Below are 24,690 nucleotides of genomic sequence, written 5' to 3' on the forward strand. Positions count from 1 at the left end.
ATGATGACAAAGCCATTTCCTCTTTCCTCCCAGTTCTGGTCATTGACCAGCGATTCCCTTTTAGACTCAGGAGTGTGACGATGGCAATGATAACAACCAACAACATTTACCGAGCGCTTCCTATGTGTCAGGCACTGGGCCAAGACCTTTCCGTGTGCTCACACTTCACCCTCAGAATAGCTGTGATGTATGAGCTGTTTGACCTTCATTTTATAGATGAAATAACCGAGGCTTCCAACACCATACCCATAACCACCATTTTAATGGTTCTCAAATGTTGGCGTATGGACCTTAAATCACTGGTAGAGCATGTTAAAAAACAGATGCCCAGATCCCATTTCTGGAGAGTTGGATTGGGTAGGTCTGGGGTGGAGTCCCAGCCTCTACCTTCAACAGCCTCCACAAAATAATATGCCCTCAATCCTAAGAGCCAATACATATCTTTACTGAAATAAGGCTTGGGAGGGAATTAAAAGAGGCTCAGGAGCTAGGGAATTTTAAATTTGTAAGTAAATGGAAGAACAAGATGACTTCCAGAGCCACAGTCTACTTTCAGGCCTCAGTGTCCTGCTTCCAGCGCTCAGTGCTGGCACTTTGAATGCGTCAGTTGAGAGGCTCCCAATTTTGATGATGAAATCATATACGACATGGAAATCCCAATCATGCTTAATCCTTTCTGCCAGTATTAACACGGCACTAGGTGAGTCAGGCGGACAGTTTTCTAGGAGCCCTTCGGTGACCAACCCATGGGTGCCCAAGAGGAGTCACAGAGCGTTTCGGATCATTTACGCTTTCTGGCCCGTGAGGCATAGACGGAACTCATTTCTGCTGAAGGTGACATCTGGTTTGTGAAGCTTCATAAGTTTCGAAGGACAAAATCAACCTGAATTTGAAGGTAGTATAAAGAAGACGTGTGATACGGACATTCAACTTACATAAAGCCAACTACGCACGCACAGCTGAACTGAAAAAGAAGAGAAATCATCTTTCCATGGGTAACCACACCAGGCGGAATGACTGAACAAGCACGACCCAGGGGTGAACATAAGACAGCAGGCAGGAGCCTGCTTTCCCCTTGGTTGGGCTTAGTACCAACTGCTTCATCAGAGGCTCAACTGAAAAAAAATGAGGAAAACTAGCTCAGCTGGACTTCTGAGACAGGCAGCGTCAAGCCTCCACTGTGGTGCCCACCTGAAATATTCTCAGGGCTGTTTTGATTATGAGATTTTCACCCATGTGACTGTATATAAACTGTGTGTCATGGCTGCAAGTCTGCCCTTGAATGACACATGCTTTAACAGTTGGGTTCCAGAGTCAGAGCACCCGATGTGTATTCTGGGTCCACTGTTTATTAACTTCTGGGCAAGTAATTGAGCTTTTCTGTGCCTCAGTTACTTTGATTTAACGTGGGACGAATAACAATGCCTACCCCTTAAGACTGCTGTGATGAGTAAGTGAAGGGATGTGTGCCAGGGGCTAGGAAGAGTGCACAAGGTGCGTGCTCAAGAAATGCTGGTCCTGGGACTTCCCTGGTGGCGCAGTGGATAAGACTCTGCGATCCCAATGCAGGGGGGGCCCAGGGTCGATCCCTCGTCAGGGAACTAGATCCTATGTGCACCGCAACTAAGAGTTCACATGCCGAAACTAAGGAGCTGGTGAGCCACAACTAAGGAGCCCGCAGCCGCAACTAAGGAGCCCACGTGCTGCAACTAAGGGGCCTGCCTGCCGCAACTAAGACCTGGTGCAACCAAATAAATAAATATTAAAAAAAAAATTCTGGTCCTTATGCAGAAGTGCCTGGGTGGGGCTAAGAAACAAGGAGGTCATCTTAAAAGGTCAGGGTATGAGCTGGCAAGTGCAAGAGCCAGTGACTGCAATGCAGGAGTGTGCCATAGGTACACAGGCACAGAGGAGCAATTTGGAATTTTAAAAGTTTTAATTAAACCAGAGAGTCCACAAACCCAAGTGAGTAAAATGTCAGCTGGAAAGCAAGAGAAGCAGACTAAAATAAGAGGTGGCCGAACAGACCTTATAATTGTTTTCATCTATATGTCTTTGGACTGGGGTCTCCTCAGTCACACTGAGGAAAACATGCAGTCTCGGAAAAAGTGAAGTTAACAAACCCATTAGAAAGGCTCTGATTGTGGCAGGAACAAGGGTGTGATCTAAGTAGATGTGATATACGTTTAGAGAGACACTGTCCATGGCGTTCAAAGCCCAGTGGAATTCAGATACACCTACTTTGGGTCCGTGATCCGCAAGATTTCTCTGCAGAGTCTACCAATAAATGTTACGGACTCATCCACAGGGGTAAACTTTGGTATTGGAATATGTGTGGACTGGTACATACTTTGCCAGTCTTGAATCTAGGAAAAAAAAAAAAGAACCCCAAGAACATAAATATTTAGTACATCTTTGATAAGGTAACCTACTTATCCTTTCCTCACATAGTTTTACAAAGACAATGTTGCATGAACAGTGAATATAAATGCTCCTTGATTTTGAAGAAGAAATTTTTAAAATTGTATTAATACCCTCTCAGAAATGCCACATATAATATATATAAAAAAAGAAATATCTGTGAAAAAGTGCAGTGATTGAGGAGAATTGGAAAAAGACAAGAATTTCTGGCTTTCTGTCTTATAAGTTAACATGTATCAATGTAATAATAAAATCAAAAATATAAGGCTGGAAGATACATAATCTTTTGAAAATGTCACCTGAATCATGTCAGTCACCTAATTAAAAACTTGCAGAGTGGCTCCTTGTTAACTACCAACTAAAATCAATCTTCTCAGCTGTGACACTTAAGAATTTGGTGCTCAAGTAACCCAATAAAAAAACAGACATGGGGTTCCCCTGGTGGTGCAGTGCTTGGGAGTCCGCCTACCGATGCAGGGGACACGGGTTCGTGCCCCGGTCCGGGAAGATCCCACATGCCGCGGAGCGGCTGGGCCCGTGAGCCATGGCCGCTGGGCCTGCGCGTCCAGAGCCTGTGCTCCGCAATGGGGGAGGCCACAACAGTGAGAGGTCCGCGTACCGCAAAAAACAAAACAAAACAAAAAAAAAACAAACAAAAAAAAACACAATGAGATGCCATTTACACACACTGGGATGGCTATAATTTAAAAAAAAAAAAAAAAGGTAATTAACAGGTGTTGGCGAGGATGTGGAAAAACTAGAACCCTCAGACACTACTGGTGGGAATGAACAAATGGTGCAGGTACTGTGGGAAACAGTTTGGTGGTTTATAAGTTAAATGCAGAATTACTAAATGACCCAGCAATTCTGCTCTTAGGTATACACTCTGATCAAACCCAGCTGACCTCCTAACTCTTTGGAACTCCTGATCACTCGAGTTATAACAACTACACTAGACAGCTTCATTCTGTAGCCATTTAATTAATTAAGTCTGCTTTCTCCTTAGGACAGTAAATTCCGAGAGGTGAGGTGTCATATAAACTTTTCTGTGACCCTCACAGCTTCTGAAGGTATTCGTGACTGTGTAGTGGTTACTGATTTTTAGTAACTATTGAAATAAACTTTGTTGTTGGCATTTCTGAGGTTTGGGGCACATACGGGGCATGTGAGAAGTAACAAATAGAGTCAAGCATATTAAAATCTATTTAGATACCTTTGTTCTTAGGAAGTTATTACACTCTTGTTCCACATTGTAATTTATAATACGAGATACTTCTTCCTGCCAAATCTTCAGACCGTAAATGTTGACATAGTCCTGAATGTATTCAAAAGAACGATGGAACCCATCCATGGTAGCTCCCAGCTCTTTCAGCTTTGGCATCAGTTCACTTGGCTGTGCATAATAAGAAACAGAAACCTATTATATTGGCATAGACTGTCACCCCCTAATATCTACATTAGACTTTAAAGGATACCCCAAGTGAGAGACCGCAGTGACGGTTTGGGACAGCTCTGGAAATACTCATTTCCTACCTCATCTAGGAGGAATGGTAATTTATGCCAGACATCCAGCAAAGAATAGATTTCATTCATTTGGAAAGAAAGCCTCATATAAAAGAGTATATAAAAACTGAATGTCAGTGATTTCTCTCATATCATTTGATGACTCTAATCTTAAGAGTTAAAACATTTTAAATTGAAGTTACTGATGTGAAAGGTACTCTAGATGTAAATTTCGGGCCTATTCTTTTTCTCTTGAGAAAAATGACCATATTCCCAGAAAGATCAAGCAAAAGAAAAAATTACAGCCTTTATAGTGCCAATCTGTTTTACGTTTAACAAATTCTTTTCACTATGAGAAGGAACCTGGAATCACAAACATCAGTTTAATTCTTAAACTTGGGGATCAACAGGTGAAGGAAAGGACTGGTTTTAAAAAGGATTTTCTTATAATATGAATGGATTATAATGTAGGATCAAAAAACATATCAATTGACTGTACTGAACATGATAATAGTAGATATATGTTAGAAGGTAGGAAAGGTCTTGTTCATAACAGTTAAAAACGGTGTTCTAGAACATTTTGCAAGGCGAGTAGAGGGAAAGGACAGACCCACTTTGGTGATCTGGTACCTTGGCTCGAGGGTTGAAGATCAATCCCCTATGAAGAGCAAAAGCCACACGCTTAACCAGCTCCTTCCTTATTCCATCCTCCAGCAGTTGTTTTGGGTCCACCTAAGTGCAAATTGAAAAGCAATAAATTCCAGAAAGGAAAAGTTCAGTCCTGAAGAAATCGGAGGAAAGATAGTTTCCAGAGTCCGTAAGGGAGCACTTTCCTATCTCATTACTTGACAATCAGGATTTCTTTTTTGATTTTGTGCAGCTTGGATAGAATTATTAAAACCTGTCACCTCTGTAAGACTTGGTTTATCTCAGTAAAATTCATGATAATTTTACAACATGACATTTCAAAGATGGTGGGTATGGAAAGTTTTAAACTGCCTCACATTTTAATCATTTGATTAAAAGTTAAAAGTGCCTCTTCTCATCACAGGAGGAGGTGGGAGATTGAAGGGCCTGCATCTGAAGTCAGTGCACATGTCTCCTATGGAAGTTATCTGAGGGCATCTATAGTCATATGAGCAAAATCAAGTTTGGGGTTGGACCACTGAAGATTTAACAATTCTCTTTTCTTTCAGCATTCTTGGGATGCTGTTAGTAATTAGGGAGATAAAACAGGAAAGCAACTCTGCTATCTAACTATATAGCTTATTTTGCTGATTCTTTTTTTCTGTAATGAGAAAGCTTTTGTTATTCCCTAAAAAAGTCTCCTGTCAAATCCATAAAACATCAAATAGTTTTAACACACTCCTTTGAATTCCCTGAGACTTGTTTCTTTTACTTTTAAATTTGTCAAGAGCTATAATTTAAAAGTTATAAAGACAACTGATGTGTTCCATCTGGGTTTGATAATATTTAAATTTCAAGGAAGATAACTGGAATGAAAAAGTTGCTGAAAATACAAAAGCCAGAGGAACTTGTTGGACTACAGCGTGACCATGCAATCAGTAAGAGCCAGACTGTAGAGATAACAGGTTAAAGGCCTTGGGTTCTTCAATAGACAAATTGTAAGGAAAGAAAGGAATGAGGGAGAAATCTGAGGAGTAAATCAGCCTTAAAAGACGTATATTTTTTGAATTGCAAGTCTGAACCAGAGTGTCTAGAAATTTATTTTTGGATAATAAAACTAAACAGAGAGACTGGGAGTAGGTCAAGGCCCATGAGGAGGATCCTGCGGTGGGAGCTGTGGCTGAATTATATCTCTGGGCTTGAGTGGTGGTGAGAATGAGTGGTCTTTACTTTATAATAACCGATCAAGCTACATAATTGTTTCTGTAGCTTTCAGCATCTGTGCTCTATTTTACAAGAGAAAGGTAAATTATAAATAAACATAGTCAATGAGAACAAAATCAAAGAAGTAACATGAAGTTTCCAAAGAAATATTCCTTATAAAAACAGATTTAGTGGAAAAGAGTTAAATGTTTTATGAATCTCATGGTCTTAAATGGCTCTACCCAAATCTTCCTAGACTTCCACCAATCTGTGGAGTGCTCCCAGGGAAGGGAAAGACCCCTTCACACAGCCCCTTCCTTGCAGTTCTGTCCACACCCCCTGTGGTTAACAACAGTTAATAGTTTTCATATGGATCCTCCAGACCTTCCTCTGTTAATTTATATACGTATTTGTCCTTAAATATATTTAATTTAAAAAACTATATGGGATCATAATACATACACATACATACACACACTGTTCTGCAATTGCTTTTTTCACTTTACGTTTTGGAAATCTCCTAGTGGCAAGTTACTTTTGAATGGCAGCAAAGCAATCCACAGTATGAATGCACCATGATATATTTAGCCATTCTCTTACTCATAAAATGTCTAGGTTATTTCTATTTTTTTGGCTACATCTAACAATGAACATTATATGTATATCCCTGTGTATATCTCACTTGTTTTAAGTCATATTAACTAAAGTGATTTTAAACTCTTTGTAAGGGTTTGAAATAGATCCTCAACATTCAAAGGTTAAAGATTAGTGAAAGCCACAGGATCCCACAAAAAGCCCTGAGTTGTTAAACTGGCAGAGACAGTCTACTAAGTTTGAATGAGGTCAAGATGATATTCCCTCTGCTTTTATTATCTGAAAGATTCTGGCAAAAGCCTTACATTTTTCTTAAGCAATCCTTTCTTTGATAATTATTGCTAATTACTAGGTTTTATTACATCCTACTGGTCACTTTGCATTTAAGACTAACCTGGTCCTAGGATTTATCATCATTTAAGGATGAGTTAGGAGTGATAACCTGTGTGTGTACTTACTCTCTGAATATCAACTGAATTAAACTGGCACCAGGCCTAAAGCATGTTTAACAGAATCTATTAATATTCCAGGACTACAATGGTATTTCTTTAACACATTTCCAGAAACCACATGGTAAAGTTCTGTTTCTATTTAGGTTCATTTCCTCTATTTTCTTGGATTTCATTAACACAAATGTTATATCGATGAAAATTTTTTTAAAAATCGGAAATGTTAAGATTTTGCTAATTATCAGACAAATGGAAAAATAAATAAAAGCACCATGAACTGTGTGACTGGGTCACATCACATCACTAGTCATTTTAGAATTACAAATTAAAACAGCAATGAGATACCACCTTAGACCCCTTTGGAGAACAAAAATTAGAAAGTGGATAATGGCAAGTATTGGCAAAAATGGGGGAAGATACACAGGAAACAAGTCATGTGAGGAGGCATTCTGGCATTATTGAGACAAAGTAAGTACAAATGTGCCCTAAGACTCAGTGACCCACTCCTGGGCAAGCAGATTTCAGAGCAATTCTTACACAGGTCTGTGCTAGGAACAAGTTCAGAGATGCTCATCTTGACGCTGTTTATGATAACAGGAAGCACAGGTGTGAAAATGAGTGACATAGGTGTCTGTGCCCTGGGGAACAGTTAAGTAAAATGTGGAATTCTCTGCAGCAGCAAGAAGTAACCAACTACCTGATCCACAGCAACATAAATTAACTTCAGAGCAGTAACTAGTGAGAAAAGTTGGAAAAAGAATGAGACTTAGAGAAGAATATGATTTAGATAAATCAAAACCATGTGCATACATAAAATAACACCACTTGCTAAAAATAAGGATACTTGCATATTTATGGAAAGAAATCAAACATATAGAGTGGATGCTATGGGGCATGGGAATGGGCGTGGGCATCCAGGAGAAGAGAAGGAAAAAAAATAAGAGAGGAGCTTGCATGCCTCAGTGATGGCAATGGCCTGTGGTCAGAGGGGTACAATGATCTCAGCTCTCTGCACCTGGAGTGCGGTATAAAAATACTAAAAAGAAAGAAAGGCTGCAGGCAGGGAAGGGAGAAACAGTGACTGAGCGAGCTACTTTGCCTAAGGGAATTGAACTATTTTGTTTTCTTTGTTATTACAAAAATTCAGTAAAACAGATTTTTGTTAGAGTTAAGGAACTCCTGGGTGTTATGAAAAATAAGGATTATAATGCTGTCTTTTCCTCTGTCAATGAGTAAAGTGAAGATGTGAAATGAGTAAAGTGAAGATGTGAAAGCTGCATGTGAAACAGCAAGAGGCATAAGATGGTAACACTACCCCACAGGATAAATTCTGCAATAATCCAAAGGACGAAGACTCACTATGGGGCCACAAAGGCCAGCATTAAGACCATTACCTTGATGATGCCGACCAAAGTTGTTTTCATCATTAAGATGCCTTCAGTAAAAATGGAAATAGCATGAGTAAGCTTGGCAACCTTTAACAAAGAAAAAGAGGTTAATGAAGTACTTCTCATAAACGACCCATCACTTCTATGGGAAGCTAAAATAATTGACTAACAGTTCTGGAATGGGCAAAGACAAGAGAAGCAGCGTGCAGCTTTAGGACACCTGTGTATACACGTCCTGGTCAGAAATGAGGTTCTGTGGTGTTGACCACTGTTAGACATACTGGGTGACTGAGTCAGAAGATGTTAAATCATTCTTTACCCTTTGACCAATCATTTCCCCTTCTTTGGGCCTCAGCATTTCACGCATAAGATGAAAGCAGGACTCAGTGATATGGATGATCCCTTCCAAAAAGAAAAGGCTCAAGGGGATTCTGAGAAGGTAATCTCCTACTGCCATCCACATTCTTTTCAAACAACACCAGGAGACATTGGTAAGGTTGACTGAGGCTATACTTTTGAGTTAGAATCAATGTAGAAATTCTGAGCTTGACAATCTCAATTCCTGATGTAACTTTTGGAGCTGTGTCAGAGGATATGAAATTGATGCTTGTTATCACATTTTCAAATTTCACTTGATTTTATTTTTCACATCTTTAAGTTCAGGGAAAAAGAAAAGCAGAGGTGTTTTGGGAAGAACAATTTCTGAGGCTGCTTAACTGTGGAGCGGCCTTAAAAGTCTGGCTGCAAGAAGTGGTTCACGGAATATGGATTACTTTGAGCCACTGATTTTGTGTACAAAGCAGGAACCTGAATGGGAAAAGTCTAGGCAATGTAGCCCAAAGAGAAAAAAGGTTGATGTGCTGAGACTATTCAAAAGAAAAGTAACCAGCTGAGCTCTACTCCCTCTGAGAACATTCTGGCAGGCGAGGCCGTGAATGACACCAGGACAAGTTAACGAATGAAGGTATAATTGCACTAAAATGGCAAAACCTGGTTATTGTTGAGAGTGTGGAAAAAGATCAATAAACCAGAATTGATCTGGTGGTCCTGGGGATATGGCAGGTGACACGGACCTGTGCTATTTCATGGTTTGGGGGTTTCAAAATCAAAAGGCAGAAGTCAAAGGGACACAGCACCTCATATCGTGGGCCAAGCTGGGCATAGTCCCTCAGCTTGTCCTTGTCCAGCCGGGTCGGCACTTCAATGATATCGTGGGTCTGAAGCTTTATGATCTTTAGAAGGGAAGTAAACATGCTTTCCGGAATGATCTGCAAAACCTTTAATGAAAGGGAAAAGAGGAAAAAACAAACGAACCTCTATTTTATTTCTTAGCTGGTAAATGGTATGATGACAGTAAGCACAGTGCCCGTGTATATGAACAGTGCTTCGTCTGCAGGAAGGGCTGCTAAGGGCCTCACAAGAGCTATTTTAACAACTGCTCTCAGGCACAGGGCTACTTTCCTTCAAACATTAATTGCTCACAGGATATAGAGCTAATTCTCATAGAAATGATGCAAAAGATGTATCATTTCCACATTACAAGTTTCTAAAAGGCTGAGGTTCAGAGATGTTAAGTAACTTGGCTGTAAAGCCCTCAGCTAGGATGTGACACAGGAAAATTTTGAAGCCAGGCCTGTCTGGCTCTATGCTACACCATAAGTTGTTGAAGCAAGGACCAAAATGCTCCTGAAAACTTTGATTAAGTTCCAACTAGAATGTGCTGGATCTAGATCTGGCTCTTTTACCAACTATGACTTTGAAGAAGTCACCAAGATCTCTGTTTCTCCATCTCTACGCCTATAAAATGGGGGCTAATACCATCAGCATTTAAAAAATAGGTATGAAAGTTCTTTGAAAGTAAAAACACAGCTGCATACCCACAGTACTGGTAAGAATAAGTTTATTTTCAGGTATTGCAAATTTCTGGAATTAAATTAAGAATAAGGGAAAGGTATACAACACTACTATGTATAAAACAGATAAATAACAAGGACCTGCTGCAGGGAACTATATTCAATGTCTTGAAATAACCTATATATATGTAAAACTGAAGCACTTTCCTGTACACCTGAGGCTAACACAACATTGTAAATTAACTATACTTCAATTAAAAAAAAAAGGATAAGGGAAAGGAACACAGGTGTACTTTTTTCAGGGTCCCAAGCACATCGTTTGTATTTAAAACAGCAGTTAGTTTGCCATTAAAATAAACATCATCTTGATGCATTTCTTACCTTTCTCACATAGGACACCAATTCGCCAGAATAATATTGAGATACACTGAGAAGGTCAGGGCTATTTGCTTGATTAATACGAAGAAGGGGCAGGTCAAGGGCAGAGGCAAGCTGGAAGGAAAATAAGATGTATCTGTTTCTCTGTTTCAAAAAGTCCTAGAAATCTCTCTTTTTCCAGAAACAGTAACATACAACAAAACTCTTGGGCTTTGCCCAAAAGAGAGCAACTACTGAACTTCATCAGTGTCATTCATAGTTTCTGACAAGATACAATTTTTTAAAGCGACAGTCATCTGCTACGGCAGTGGTTCTCAAATTGTGGTCCCTGGACCAGCAGCAACAGCATCACCTGAAACCTTGTCAGAGATGCTGATTCTCTGCCCCACGCAGATTTACTTAATCAGAAACTCCGGGGCTGGGGCCCAGCAATCTGGGCTGTGACAAGCCTTCCAGGTGATTCTCCTGCATGCTCAAATTTGAGCCACTGAGCTACAGAAGGCAGCTACTCCTCTATGGAAATCAGACATTCTGATTGATGGACTACCATACTGAGTCTAATCTAAGATGACACGGCTTGTAAGAAGTGCCATTATTTTATGCACTGCTCAAAAAGAAAAAACATGCCGACCACTATGATATGCCATCAATTATACAACACATCCCAATTACAGAGATGTTAAAATATGAAAGTGCACCTCAGAATTGATATATATGGTAATTCCATCAGAAGACACTGAGTAAATTATTTGTTCATTTATCACGAAATGAAATTACCTTGAGAGAAGGGCCAATCTATGCCCGTGTTGTTTAACATTATTCCCTAACCTTTAGAGGAGATCCTAGATTGTAGCAGAGGCTCAACAAGAATTTTTTTAAATGAATAAAAGGATTTTATTCATGTCTAGGGAATAAAGGACCCATAGGACACACATTTTTAGTATCCTGTAAAACTTTAAAAAAATCTATTTCTTCATTTAAAAACAATTTTCTCTAAGACACTCTAACTTCTATTATTAATTCAAACTTTATTTCTGGCATCTTTTGCAACTACGCTCTCATGAAAAACTTCCTAACAATTTTCAGTCTATAAAAATACTTAAATTAACCAACTTTCTAAAAGGGTGAAATCTTGAACTGAATTAATGAATGAGGTAATAATGAAGGCCAACTCTTCCCTAGTAACTGAGAATGCAATCGTACTGTTATCTGCTTACCTTTAGGAATGTAGCTCTGAGTTTAGTGACCATGGATGGGTTTACCCTTATGCTCTCTTGCATGATAGATGTGAAACTGTAAAAAGAGATAAATGGTAAGGAAACATTCATAATGGCCGTCATTGAGGACAAATGCCAGGCTGTCCACATTACCTGTCAATTAACTGCCAAGCAAAAGAAAGGTCCCCAACGATCTGCATTGTGATCAGGACCTCCTCTTTAATGTTAATGGTTCGGATCATTTGGTGGAGAAACTTGCGAGTATCAGCAAGAAATTGACACACTTGCAGATTTGATTCCAACTGGTGAAATTCTTGAACCTGAGTTACATAAACACACTGGATTTTAAAATTCTGAATGGTCTGTATAGTGTTCACTTTTCCTTGAAAACACTTCCAATAAAGCGCACTACTTACTAAGAATGTCTTGGCAAACTTTTAATTTCAAATTATAATTTCAGAAATGTATAAGCCAAGTCAGAAAACAATGCATAATTTCTGAGATTAGAAAATGTTCCACAATTTCTTATCCTGTACATATATGACGTAATAAGCAAATATTCCCATTTTCCATTTCAGTATCAATAAACATGTATTGAAAAATCCTTCTAATTCTGAAAATTTGCAGGATTGTTAAAAACAAAATAAGTCACATCACAACCAAGGTGCTGGCACTTGCACATCTTTAAGTTCTTTTGATGGGCTCTTTAAAACAAAATAATGATTCCACAGCGTTTTGACATTTTAAGTACATAATTCAAGGGGCCTGGGCTATATGCCAAAAGAAATAATGCAAAAGAGAAAAAGTATCAGAGATTTACAAAGTTGCTTATAGTGGTACTATAGACTAGAAAATCCAAAAAACAACCAAAATAGAAATAGCACAAGTGAGCAACTGTTCGGGAATAGCTAGGGAAACTGGCATGCTAACAACGGAGCATTATACTGTGTTGCTATAATAGTGGCCATCCTAAAATCCTTGCAAAAGTAAGAAAGAGCCTATAAGAACGTCTTGCAAGTGAAAAAAGTCTTAATGTACACTTATATCAATTGGAAAGGGTTCCAGATGAGGATGGATGATGTTTCATATAATCTATATGTTTATTGTTCTGATGCTTTTGTTTATTTTCCTGGTTAAACATACAATTAAACTTTTAAGAGTGTGGAGGTATAGGAATTCCCTGGTGGTTAGGATTTGGCGCTTTTACTGCTGTGGCCTGGGTTCAATCCCAGGTCGGGGAACTGAGATCCCGCAAGCCACGTGGTGTGGTCAAAATTTAAAAAATAAAAAAAAGGATATTATAAAAAAAAAAAGGAGTGTGGAGGTATAATTCCTTTTTTTTGTACAATCATTTTTAAGTAGATAAAAGGAAACTTTCAGAAAAAATACATCACTTTAAAAGCATATGATCGTTATACAACTATTCTCATTTTTGTGTATCCATCCCTTTCCAGGTTTTCTCCCCAAGGCACACACTTTTTACAAACCTAAAAGTAGCGCATACAGTGCAATTTTGTTTTTGCTTTTACCTCCTTACCACAGTTTTCCCAATGTTTCTATACTGTCTTCATAATTTTTTTTCCAAGACTACATGTTCCTGCAAATTGAAGTATCATAATTTTTACTACCATTCTATTATTGTCATTTAATTATTTTCACAATTTTAGGGCACTGCATATAATATTACAGTGAACACATTAATTTATATTGCTTTTGCTTCTGATAAAATATTCTCTTAAATATATTTCCAGGAGCAGACTCCTGGGTAGGTCAAAAAATATGATTCATGATCCGAGAACTGTCATTTAAAAAGACTTGCCTTACCTCTTCCAAAGCCTGTATTAGTTGCACAGTTTTTCTGCCCGCAGCAGTAGAATCATCATAATTTAAAGACAATATTTGTTTTGAGATCTCTCTGAACCAAGCTTGAAGATTTTCTATTAATACAGAAACAAGAAAAGACTACTGAAATCCCAGAATTCCTGCAGTGGTGGTTTTGAATTTAATTAAGTAATCCTTTACAAATCTACTTCTTAGTCACAGAGCTTTTACTATGTACCTAACATTGGTCTTAGGAATTTTCCAAACAATAACAACAAAAATGCCTCGGGCATGTGACCTAGTAGAAGAGATGAAACTTTCTATATAAATAGCTTAGTTTATAACACCTGGCAGAAAAGGGTTAAAGGCCCAAGTTTTGGGTGGGCCAAAAAGTGCCTTTGGTTTTTTAAGTAAAAATAAAAGACACATTTTTCATTTTCACCAAGAACTTTATTGAACAATGTAATCACACTTCTGTTCCACTACTTTCTGCCAATTTTCAGGCAACTTCATAATTCCATCTTCCCAGAACTTTCTATGTTTTTGAGCAAAGAACTGTTCCAGGTGCCTTTTACAGTCTTCCAGGGAACTGAAATTTTTTCCATTAAGAGAATTTTGTAAAGACCGAAATAAAGGGAAATCCAAAGGTGCAATGCCAGGTGAATATGGCAGATGAATCAGAACTTCCCAGCCAAGCTGTAACAGTTTTTGCCTGGTCATCTAAGAAACATATGGTCTTGAGTTATCCTGATGGAAGATTATGCGCTTTCTGTTGACTAATTCTGGATGCTTTTCGTCGAGTGCCACTTTCAGTTAGTCTAATTGGGAGCAGTACTTGCTGGCATTAATCATTTGGTTTTCCAGAAGGAGCTCATAATAGAAGACTCCCTTCCAATCCCACCATATACACAACATCACCTTCTTGGGATGAAGACCGGCCTTTGGTGTGGTTGGTGGTGGTTCATTTCGCTTGCCCCACGATCTCTTCCATTCCACATTATTATACAGTATCCACTTTTCATTGCCCATCACAATTTGTTTTAAAAACGGAACGTTTTCATTACATTTCAGTAGAGAATTGTATGTGGAAATATGGTCAAGAAAGTTCTTTTTGCTTCACTTATGTGGAACCCAAACATCAAAGCGATTCACATAACCAAGCTGGTGCAAATGACTTTCAACTTTTTTTGTTTTAAATTGATGTATTTTTGGCTGCCTTGAGTCTTCGTTGCTGTGCGTGGGCTTTCTCTAGTTGCGGTGAGCGGGGGCTACTCTTCGTTGTGGCACTGCGGTGGCTTCTCTTGTTGCGGAGCATGGGCTCTAGGAGCACGGGCTTCAGTAGTTGTGGCACATGGGCTCAGCAGTTGTGGCTAGCGGGCTCTAGAGTGCAGGCTCAGCAGTTGTGGCGCACGGGCTTAGCTGCTCTGTGGCATGTGGGATCTTCCCGGACCAGGGCTGGAACCCATGTCCCCTGCATTGGCAGGTAGATTCTTAAGCACTGCGCCACCAGGGAAGCCCAGACTTTCAACTCTTGATTTGGATATTTTGAATATGTCGGCTATCTCCCGTGTGGTAAAACGTTGATTGTTCTCAATTATTGTTTCAATTTGACTGCTATTGAACCCACCGGTCTACCTGACTGCGGAGCATCATCCAGAGAGAAATCTCCAGCACGAAACTCTGCAAACCACTTCTGACACGTTCGATCAGCCACAGTACCTTCTCCATAACTGCACAAACCTTTTTGTGCATTTCAGTTGTGTTTTATACCTTTCTTGAAACATAATATGCCACAAATGTTGTTTTTCTTCCATCTTCAATATTAAAATGGCTATTCAAAAATTCACCAATTTGTATAAGTGTTTTTTTAAATGCATGCTGATGTGACAGGTGTCACATACAATCTAACAAAATTGTTTCGAATGAAGGTAAAGACAACTAAGTGCTACTCGAGCCACCTTACGGGAAAAACTGAACAAACCTTTTGGCCCACCCAATAAATGTTGTAAACTGATGTGTGCAAAGACAGTAGTGCAGGTGGGGAGGAGTCAGGAAGGAAGTGAAGGATGTGACACAGAGTTAAGAGGATGGGTAGAGGTCTGGACAGGCAGAGGGAGGGAGAGGGAAAATCTGTCCCTAGATGAAGAGACAGACATGAGCAGAGGCTTTGGGGCAAAATGACAATGGCGCGTCTTGGAGGGCAAAGAGGGACCAACATGCAGGAGAGTGAAGTGTGAGTGGTGAGTTGTGGGGAGTCTGAATGGATTAGGTGGCGCCATTTGCTAACCAGCCAGGCATTTCTCAAGGCAGAGATGGGGAAGGCCGTTAACATGCTCTGAGGACCCTCAGTGAATCAGGCCAAATTTTAAGCTTAGTCTCATTTAATTTTCACAAAAATCTATGGAGTAGGAATTAAAAGCCATTTCTCAGATGAGGAAGCTGATGCCCAGAGATATTAAGAACCCTCTGCTGCGTCACACAGTTACTAAATGGAAGAGCCAGGACGTGCAAACCGTCAAAGGCTTCGCTCTTTTCACTTCACCAAGTTGATTCTGTAAAGGTTTTTTGCTCTATCAATGGAATGATTTCACTTTAATAAAAGCACTTAAGGGCTTATAATCTAAGTTATTTTAAGAATTGACATAAAGAATTAGCTATAATTTTAAAGATTTTTTGTAGGACTGAGGGACAGCTATGGAGTAGCTAAAAGAACATAGGAGGTAATGAGTGAGATACAGGCTCTGGACCTTTGTTACCCTCGGCAAGTGATTATAAAATAATAAAGGTGTTTATCTCACAGGGTTCTAAGGATCAAATGAGAAATATCTGTGAAAGTACTTCCTAACTGAAATATGCTATAGAGCCAAAAAAGTATAAGATATTGTTTTGAATAAGCTTTGAAACATTGCTGGTATTTATAAGAACTTAAAAGAGACTAGAATACAGATTAATGTGTCTGATTAGACAACTAATCTGGTTAGATTGGTTCTGGTGATTCTTTGTTTTTTAGATACAATATGCTGACCTGCAAAACATGTTGCCAATTTATATCACACCACTAAAAACTGCTCTAGTTTTTCCAATAGGAATATTAATGAAATTTGGACATATTTTTTGACCAGCAACAAATAAATCAAATACAATAGTCATAAGCTTGTATTAACAATAGTGAAGCTTTTTAAAATAAAAATCTATATTATTCATCAATTCTACTGTATAATTAACTTTATCGGAAATAAATTTGACAGTTAAAACAAATATTAAGCATCAAAAAAAATAATTTGTCACCTTAAAATTCAGAATGGTTTTTCAGGGGCAATTTGAAAGGATCCTATCTATAGGACAGGAGCCTTCAAAAATTTGAAGTGATACCACAATTTTCCTACAGATAAAATTTCCTAAAAGAGGCAAGATTAAAATTGTTAAAGTAAAACTTGAGCTATGTTGTTTCAAAACAGTCTGCAGGTCCCCACTTGTGCCACTAGATGGCAGATGCGTCAGTGAAGAAGAACCAAATAGGACTGAACACAAGACTCTTAAGATATCATTTATGTTAGCAGTTGGTAATATTCTTGGGTGAAGTATCCTGAGAAGATCATGAAAGTTATGCCCCCATCCCCATGCACATAAAATTACACACTAATGACACACCAGTTCTGCATACTATGGTGGTAGGGGGAGGATATGACTCTATAAAATACTATTGTATTTATGAACCGGAGTACAAGAACCCATGATTTAGCCCAACCTCTTACTTCAAAGATAAGAAACCTGAAGTCCAGAGAGAATATGAGATTGTCCAAGGGAGCACAAGGCTAGAGCAACCAAAACTAAACTTCTGATCTTCATTAGCAACATCCCAGCATACAATGAGGACACAGTAATGACTTTTTACTCTGCTAGTTTCTAATAATCTGTGTATACTTTTCAAACACACCAATAACTCCTCTTCAGCAATTACCATTTTTCTCCACTCTGGTTAGGGGTTTCACTCCTGAAAAGACATCAGCAAGCTCCGTCATCCGCTCTGAGCCCTCCTTCTTGTAATGTTCCCATTTGGCCTGCTTTTCTGAAAGCATTTGCTTGAACATCTGTTGAAGAGACAGAAGAGATTTACTGATTTAAGAGAAAATCCAGCTTAGGCAATTTACTAAGAAAGCCTGAGCGAAACCCAATTTATTATAAAAATAGGTGCCTGACATCAGTCTGATGCCACCTCTTAAGCATTACTACTTTATACAAATTGGGGGGCAAAAGCTAGACCATCTCTAAGACAGTGGCTCTCAGACCAACTGAGGCAAGGCGAGTGTTGGTTCTGAATTGGCATTAATGTCTAGGGCTAGTTCCTGAGGCCACCTGATCCAAACCCCCAAAGTTACTTTTACAGAACCTGGACATTCCCAGGCGTCTGTGATTTTTATTATGTCCATAGAGGCTTTTTTAGGAGTAAGAGACCAAGCCCAGAATTTCCTTGACTGAACTCAAATCCTCAAGGTCCTTAGGTCAACCTTGTTAAAATGCAAACTACCACCCTACTTAGGCCCTTTCCAACAGGTTCTCGTGGCTTTTAAGATGAAGACTAACACCCCGCAAGGCCCAGCGCAGGCTGCCCACCTGTCAACCTCACTTCCTACCACCTTTCTCTTGCATTCTCTCCCCTGCAGCCAACTGGTCTCTCAGATCCTTGAACTGGCCAGGCTCTTCCCTACCCAAGAGGACTTAGACATAATCTGTCCTCTCGCTGGGATGTTCTTCATCATGCTCCCCCATCTTTGTCTTAGCTAACTAACAGGTTCCTTCCTCAGCTCCCTTCTGAAACTCTTGCTTCTCTTCTCAGGGAAGCTGTCAAAGCTAGGACAGGATCCTTTATTTTAGGTACCCAGAGACCTATGTTCCTCTCCTATAGAGCGTATACCTGCTTTTACTCATTTTCATTTGTGTAATTCTCTGATTACTGTCCGCATGCCTCATTAGACTGTAACTTCCACCATCTGGTGCATTTTTTCCTATCACTGTATCCCTAATGACAGTAGGCACTAAATGCTTGTTGTTTAATCCTGTCCTTTTCCTATAAGAATGATCTCAGACAGCTAGAATCTGTAGCCTGAATCAGAGACACAGCCATAAAATCCTAATCTTTAAAAAAAATTTTAAGCATAAAAAAACTAAGACTTTGGTGATTATTCATTAAATATTTTTACCTCTTTGAGTATAAACTCAAATTGTGCAGTATCCAACAGCAATTGAAAGAGGATCTTGGGATTGTACCTAGAGTCTGTTAGAATCTGGTCCTTGATTTGACGAAGGCGTTTGTTGTTTGGGTCACAGGCTAGACATGGGAGAAAAGAGTTTCCAATTTATTAAATGTGTAGAAAATATCTATAATAAATAAGATGAATTCTTAAATACTTTCATTTCCCTTTTAAGCATTTAAAAAGTAATAAGCAAGATGTATATCAATAATAGGTAGTAAAATAAATTATATTACACCTATGCTATGGAGTATGCACAACTGAACGGTTAAATATGACATTGAATCTGGCATGGAATGTCATCGTGATGTACTGTTGAATGAAAAAAGCAAACTGAGAACAGTGTTGCCAAATTTTTTAAGCGTTGTGTGGGTGGTTTATTATCGATTGTCCAATATGATGGGTCGAGCCTTTTGGCACCATTTCCTAAGTGCATGGCCTCCTTGTGTCCTGTTTGAAGCTGCTTTTGTTTTAAGCATTGATCTCTGCCATTCAACTACGGACAGGTGTGCAGAAAAGATTTAACACAGCAGGCCCAAGACTGCTGTCTTCAAAAACGCTTGTTTGCAAGGCCGGCTCTTGGCTGGCATTAGGGAATGTGGATTTTGGAAGAGTTCCCACCATGTTGAGAACTGGTAAGAATGGCCCACCATGCTTTAACTCTTTGTACAATGTGGTTTATTATGAACACCTGCTTTCCTCTGGGAGTTTGGAATTTTGTTACCTGCCAGGTAGAGGCTGCCTTGATGAGCCCCCAATAAAATCCTGGGCACTGAGTTTCTAATGAGCTTCCCTGGTTGACAACATTTCACACATACTGCCACAACTCATTGCTAGGGGAATTAAATGCATCCTGTGTGACTCCATCAGGAGAGAACTCTTAAAAGCTTGTGCCTGGTTTCCTCTGGACTTCACCTCAGGCACCTTTTCCCTCTGCTGATTTTGCTTTCTATCTTTTTCCTGTTAACAAACCATCGCCATAAATACTACTATATGCCGAGTCTAGTAAAGCATTGAACCTGGGGTGGTCTTGGGGACCACTGATACAACAGGGAAGCAGGGTTACCCACACAAAGCTGTGGCACCTCCAAACAGGAAGAACCAGACCTGAGACCATTCTGCTCTTTGTAAAGGCATGACTGGCACTCAGAGCTTTCTGGATTATCCACCACCTAGACCCCTCTCAGCCAGAGAGCTTATGGCTACTAGGCCAAGTTCACAAAATTAGGCAGTGATGACCCAGGGATAAGACACCAGATGTCTTGATTCCCTGGTCAGCATCTCAGTTACCAAGCTAAATCATTTCAAATAAAATAAACATTATGTTTTAAAAGTATATAGGATAAAAAATACTGATATATGCTGAAATTGGTTTACGGGGTCAATTATTTATGTAAGAAAGAAAAATAAAATAGGATAAGGTAAAATGTTTACAAGTAAAAGCTACTTAGATTGCAAATAAAGTCAAAATAAAAACTTTAAGACAATAAACACTGTCAGAAAGTTCACAGCTGATAAGGTACAAGGACCCTGATAGTTGCTCTAATATCACCCGTGCTCATTCCTGCTTTCCAAGCCCTCCCATCAGCATCTTAGGAGGTCCGGCATGTAGAGAACGACCATGCTTTCCGAGCACATGTCAGTGGTGTTTTTGGTGCTTCAGTCACGGTGAAGCCTGAGCAAGGCTATCTTACATATTGATTTCCAAGTTACTGCATCAGAAGGAGACTCATGACAACCTGGAGGAGGGCTCAGTTTTCATGGGAAACTGCAGAGTTCTGATTTACCATGCATTCTCCAGAACTCCCTAGGAAGAAATATATTGGCACTGATGACATTGATCACACAGAGACAATTTTTCAGCTTCATGTTTGCCTAACTTAAAAAAAAAAAAACAGAAAAAAAAAACAAACTTGGAAGGAGTTCCACTTGTCTTTATATTAACTCTAATTCAACAAGAAATCTTCTGATACTAATTTGCTTTCATTTTGCACAGGAGACATCACTGTGCATTAACAATTAGCTGCAGAGAGTTAACAGGACGGAATACGAGAAATCTGCGCCTTCCTTTCTGCGTGCCATGGCCAAAACACCATGAAAGCTAAATAAGCAGTTACTTTCCCCACATATGACTCACAGCCAGATAGACAAATCATTTGATTCTTGTAAACTCTGACCTTGTGCAATCAGGTCAGACAATTGCCAGCTCAGAAATGGAAACAGATGTGGCCGAAAAGCAGAGAACCTGGCAAGCCGAGGCTGTCCCTGGCAGGGGCACAAATCCAGGAGACCGCTGGCTTCCAGAATGTAGGCACGGCTGTCAGGCACAGTTGTCCAGAAGACAAAGAGGAGGCTGAGTCACTAGAAACCCACAGTTGCCTTTACGACAGGATAAAGAGGGGGCTCGAGTTGTTTATATGCTTCAGAATGTAATACTTTTGGTAAAGAAGATTACAAGCTGAGTCAACATAGTAAAATCCTCAAATTGGGACTGGATTTTATGTTAAACATAAACTCGACTAATTAAAGACTAGTCCACTAGATGATTCGGCTCTGTATTCATGCTGAGAGTAAACTGGAGAGAGATCTAGGCCAAGAATCGAAATGATGAAAAAAACAAAACTGGAAAGCAGCATTTGTGGGAAAGATTTAAGAAGCTGGAGATTTCTGGTGTGAAGAGGGAAGGCTGAAGAGAAATTCCACATTTTCAAAGAGATGAATAATGAAGAAGTCCACCTGCTGTTCTCACTGCTGACCACTCACAGGATGCGGAGACAGGCGGCAGCTAGAAGAAGCGTCAAGGGCATCTTGCCTGGACGGTTTGGGAGACGGGGCTACTGTGTTACCGAGGTAGGCTGCAGGATTATCTGGCATGTGGACAGTTTTTCTTTGAGAGACACAGTCTTACTTGAAAGAACAAGGAGGTGTTGAAAGTGGGACCAGGGTAGGTGCTCAAGGAAAGTTAGTTGAGTGAAAAACAAAAAGCAGAGGCTTGGCTTTCCAGAGCTGCTAAATGATACCACTCTTAGGGGAAGGAGTGTGCAGCTCTGGAGGAGGGAACTCTTTAGTAATTAATATTGATCGAGCATTTACTAAGTATGAGGACTCGGTCAGCTCCGAATAAGCTCAGGTATTAGTCCAACCTACTTAATTTTGTACTATTAAACCAGGGGTTTTAAACTCATGGGTTTAGGGAATTCCCTGGCGGTCCAGTGGTTAGGACTCTGCAATTTCACTGCCACAGGCCCGGGTTCAGTCCCTGGTTGGGGAACTAGGATTCTGAAAGCCGTGCGGCAGAAAAGCTCCTGAGCCTGATGGCTAATAGGGTCTCAGAGAGGGTCATGACCCAGAAAAGATTAAGACCCCATCTACCATAATTAAGCACCCGGGTCTAGCCAGTTCCTCAGCAAAATGCAGCCATGTTTCTCTGTCCTTCCAAAATCATACTTTTCTTCCATCATTTCCCCAGACTAGAATTTCTTCTGCTTTTTACTATAAAATCCTATCAAGGGCTAGTCAGTTCCTGTCTCCTCTGTGGAGCCTTGTTAGACCACCTACTGCCCTTCTACCCCAAGCAATGTTTCTCTTCTGCTCTGGGCTCCGGACTCAAATTCTACCAACTATTTTACACATCTGGCTGTTAGGTGCTGCCCTGGCCCTTGTATTAGTTTCCTATTGCAGCTGTAACAAATTACCATAAACTCAGTGGCCTAAAAATGACACAAATTTATTCTCTCACAGTTCCAGAGGTGAGAAATCGGAATGGGTTTCACTAGGCTAAAATCAAGGTAGCAGCAGGGCTGTGTTCTTTTTTGGAGGCTCCAGGGGAAGACAGTTTTTTTGTCTTTTCCAGCATCTAGAAGCTGCCTGTACTCCTTTGCTTGTGGCCCTTTCCATCTTTAAAGCCAGCAATGGTCTACTGAGTCTTTTTCATGATGCCATCTGTCTAGTTCTGACTCTTCTGCTTCCAGAAGAGTCCAGTTTAAGGATATCCCAGTTTAAGGACACTTGTAATTATGCTGGGCCCACTGGGATAATCTCCTTTCTTTAAGGTCAGCTAATTAGCAACATGAATTCCATCTGCAACTTGAATCCCCCTTTGCCATGTAATATAACATGCCCACAGGTTCCAGGGACTAGGCCATGGACATCTTTGGGAGGGTGGGGTGGGAAGCCATTATTCTGCCTACTACAGATCTGCAGCTATACTTTTTCATATGTAGACATCTGATCTCCTCAGTCTGACCAGTGACAAGCTCCTCAAACTTGGGAGGTAAATTTCCTCATATTCCCAAGCATGTAACAGGACCTGACACAGGAGCTGTTCAGGTGGGCCACTGCTTTATCCAAATTGACACAAAAATGACTAACTTAGAAAAGCAGCTTGATTCTCATTGGAGGGCTAAACCACTTTGCATCACGAGCAGATCTGGGTTCGGACGGCTATATATGGATGAATACAGATGGTCACACCTTTTCGTGTGTTACCTGAGTCTGCGGTATGAAGCATCAGCCATCGAATGGTGACATTGCAGTCTCTCAGGCAGTTCAGAAGCCTCGGGATGTTATCCAGAACCAGATCCTCCCTCAAACAACCTTCTTTCAGGAACTGCTGCGCTTGTGCATGCGCCCTTTCGCTGACAGTAGCGTATCTGCTTGCCTGTGAAAAGAAGAAAAGACCTGAATTACATTTCAGAGAAAGAGAGAATCACTTATCTTGAAAGTGAATCACACTCAAAAGAATCCCTCGACAAATAGTAACATTTCTATATGAGACAAACAGCACACGGACTGTAGTTGATAAGGCTCAAAGGCAAGTGGCTTATTGGATATTTTTGAAAAGAGCACTGGACTTAGAACTGAGAGACTAACATCTAGAAATATTGGTGTGACTTTGGATTTAACCTCTGAGTACTGGTCTCTTCAAACGTAAACTGGAGAACTGGAGTCGCTGGCTCCTGGTGTCACTTCTATTCGTAACTTGGATGGAAAGAGACACAAAAGCAGAAGCTAAATTGACCATTCTTCCTATTATTATCGACTAACAAGGCAGAGCAGAGCAGAAATACTCAAAAGGTGAGTTTCTACATATAAAAGCTTAACAAAAGAAATACATCTCAGCATATCAAAACTGACCAGCCTTTTTGGAAATTTGGTCATTCTGCTTTACCTAAAGCAAGAGTTAAATGGTAAACATCATTAACCTAGTCAGGTTAGTTTAAAACAACCACAAGATGTGGCACTGGAAGCCTCTGAAGAACTTCTTGTAATGTCATGAACGAGAAGATGTGATTTTGGAAAGGAATTTCAGTCATGAAAAATTAATGCTCTGGGGCCAGTAAGTATGGGAGCGCCACTTTCTCTAATATATTTCTAGGGGATGTGCCAAAACTGAAATTATTTTTTGCATTATTTATGGAATTCAATTTGCTTGAATAAAACACACTGAAGTTCCTTGAGTCAGTATTATTCTATGCACATGTGGAAACTCAAAAACTCAGACAGATAGACTGAGGAAGATAATCACTGTTTAGAAATATCAAGTATGCTCCCCAATAAAAAGATTTTATTTTGATTCTTCTGTTTACTCAGATATTTATTTCCTTTTGCCCTGGGTTCTCATCAGAGACAGAATATAGCCATTTCAACTTTAAGGAGATGCCTGTCTTTAGTCTTGTTGCTTACTTCACACACCCGAAATGATGAGCTTAAATTACAGTGAAAGGGTGTATTGTCCACATCCAGTTACCATCTTCAACACTCATCCTACTGATGAAAACATTAAAATTCTAGCTACTAGTGAAGGGAGCTCTGTCCATGAGGACAGTCTTGAAGCAGGAGTAAATGAAGTCACCTGGGGCCAGACGTCACACTGGTTCATTTTAGGGTGTTGACTCTTCCTCAGGATCCAAGTCTCCAATTTATACAGCCCACATAAGTTAAAATTCTACAATTACCTCTCTTATTCCGATGTGCAAAATTCA

General features: G+C 39.8%; 1 protein-coding gene across 5 annotated transcripts in view; it reads right to left on the minus strand.

Annotated features, from left to right (window-relative positions):
- The window catches only part of WASHC5 (WASH complex subunit 5), a 53,843-nt gene that overhangs the window by 14,898 nt on the left and 14,255 nt on the right, over positions 1-24,690 (minus strand). For all 5 annotated transcript variants that reach the window (XR_004480960.2, XM_004265324.3, XM_033419815.2 and 2 more), the window contains 12 exons: positions 23,195-23,366; positions 18,656-18,783; positions 17,416-17,545; positions 13,458-13,570; positions 11,787-11,953; positions 11,634-11,709; positions 10,420-10,530; positions 9,322-9,462; positions 8,192-8,272; positions 4,555-4,656; positions 3,635-3,814; positions 2,242-2,366 (listed from right to left, as the gene is read on the minus strand). Coding sequence is in view for 4 of the 5 variants with exons in the window: in XM_004265324.3 (XP_004265372.1) it covers positions 2,242-2,366; positions 3,635-3,814; positions 4,555-4,656; positions 8,192-8,272; positions 9,322-9,462; positions 10,420-10,530; positions 11,634-11,709; positions 11,787-11,953; positions 13,458-13,570; positions 17,416-17,545; positions 18,656-18,783; positions 23,195-23,366 (1,526 nt within the window). In the remaining variant the exon portion in view is untranslated. The remainder of the gene's footprint in view (positions 1-2,241; positions 2,367-3,634; positions 3,815-4,554; positions 4,657-8,191; positions 8,273-9,321; positions 9,463-10,419; positions 10,531-11,633; positions 11,710-11,786; positions 11,954-13,457; positions 13,571-17,415; positions 17,546-18,655; positions 18,784-23,194; positions 23,367-24,690) is intronic.

The sequence above is a fragment of the Orcinus orca genome, chromosome 17 (genome assembly GCF_937001465.1).
Source record: "Orcinus orca chromosome 17, mOrcOrc1.1, whole genome shotgun sequence".
NCBI classification, from domain to species: domain Eukaryota; kingdom Metazoa; phylum Chordata; class Mammalia; order Artiodactyla; family Delphinidae; genus Orcinus; species Orcinus orca.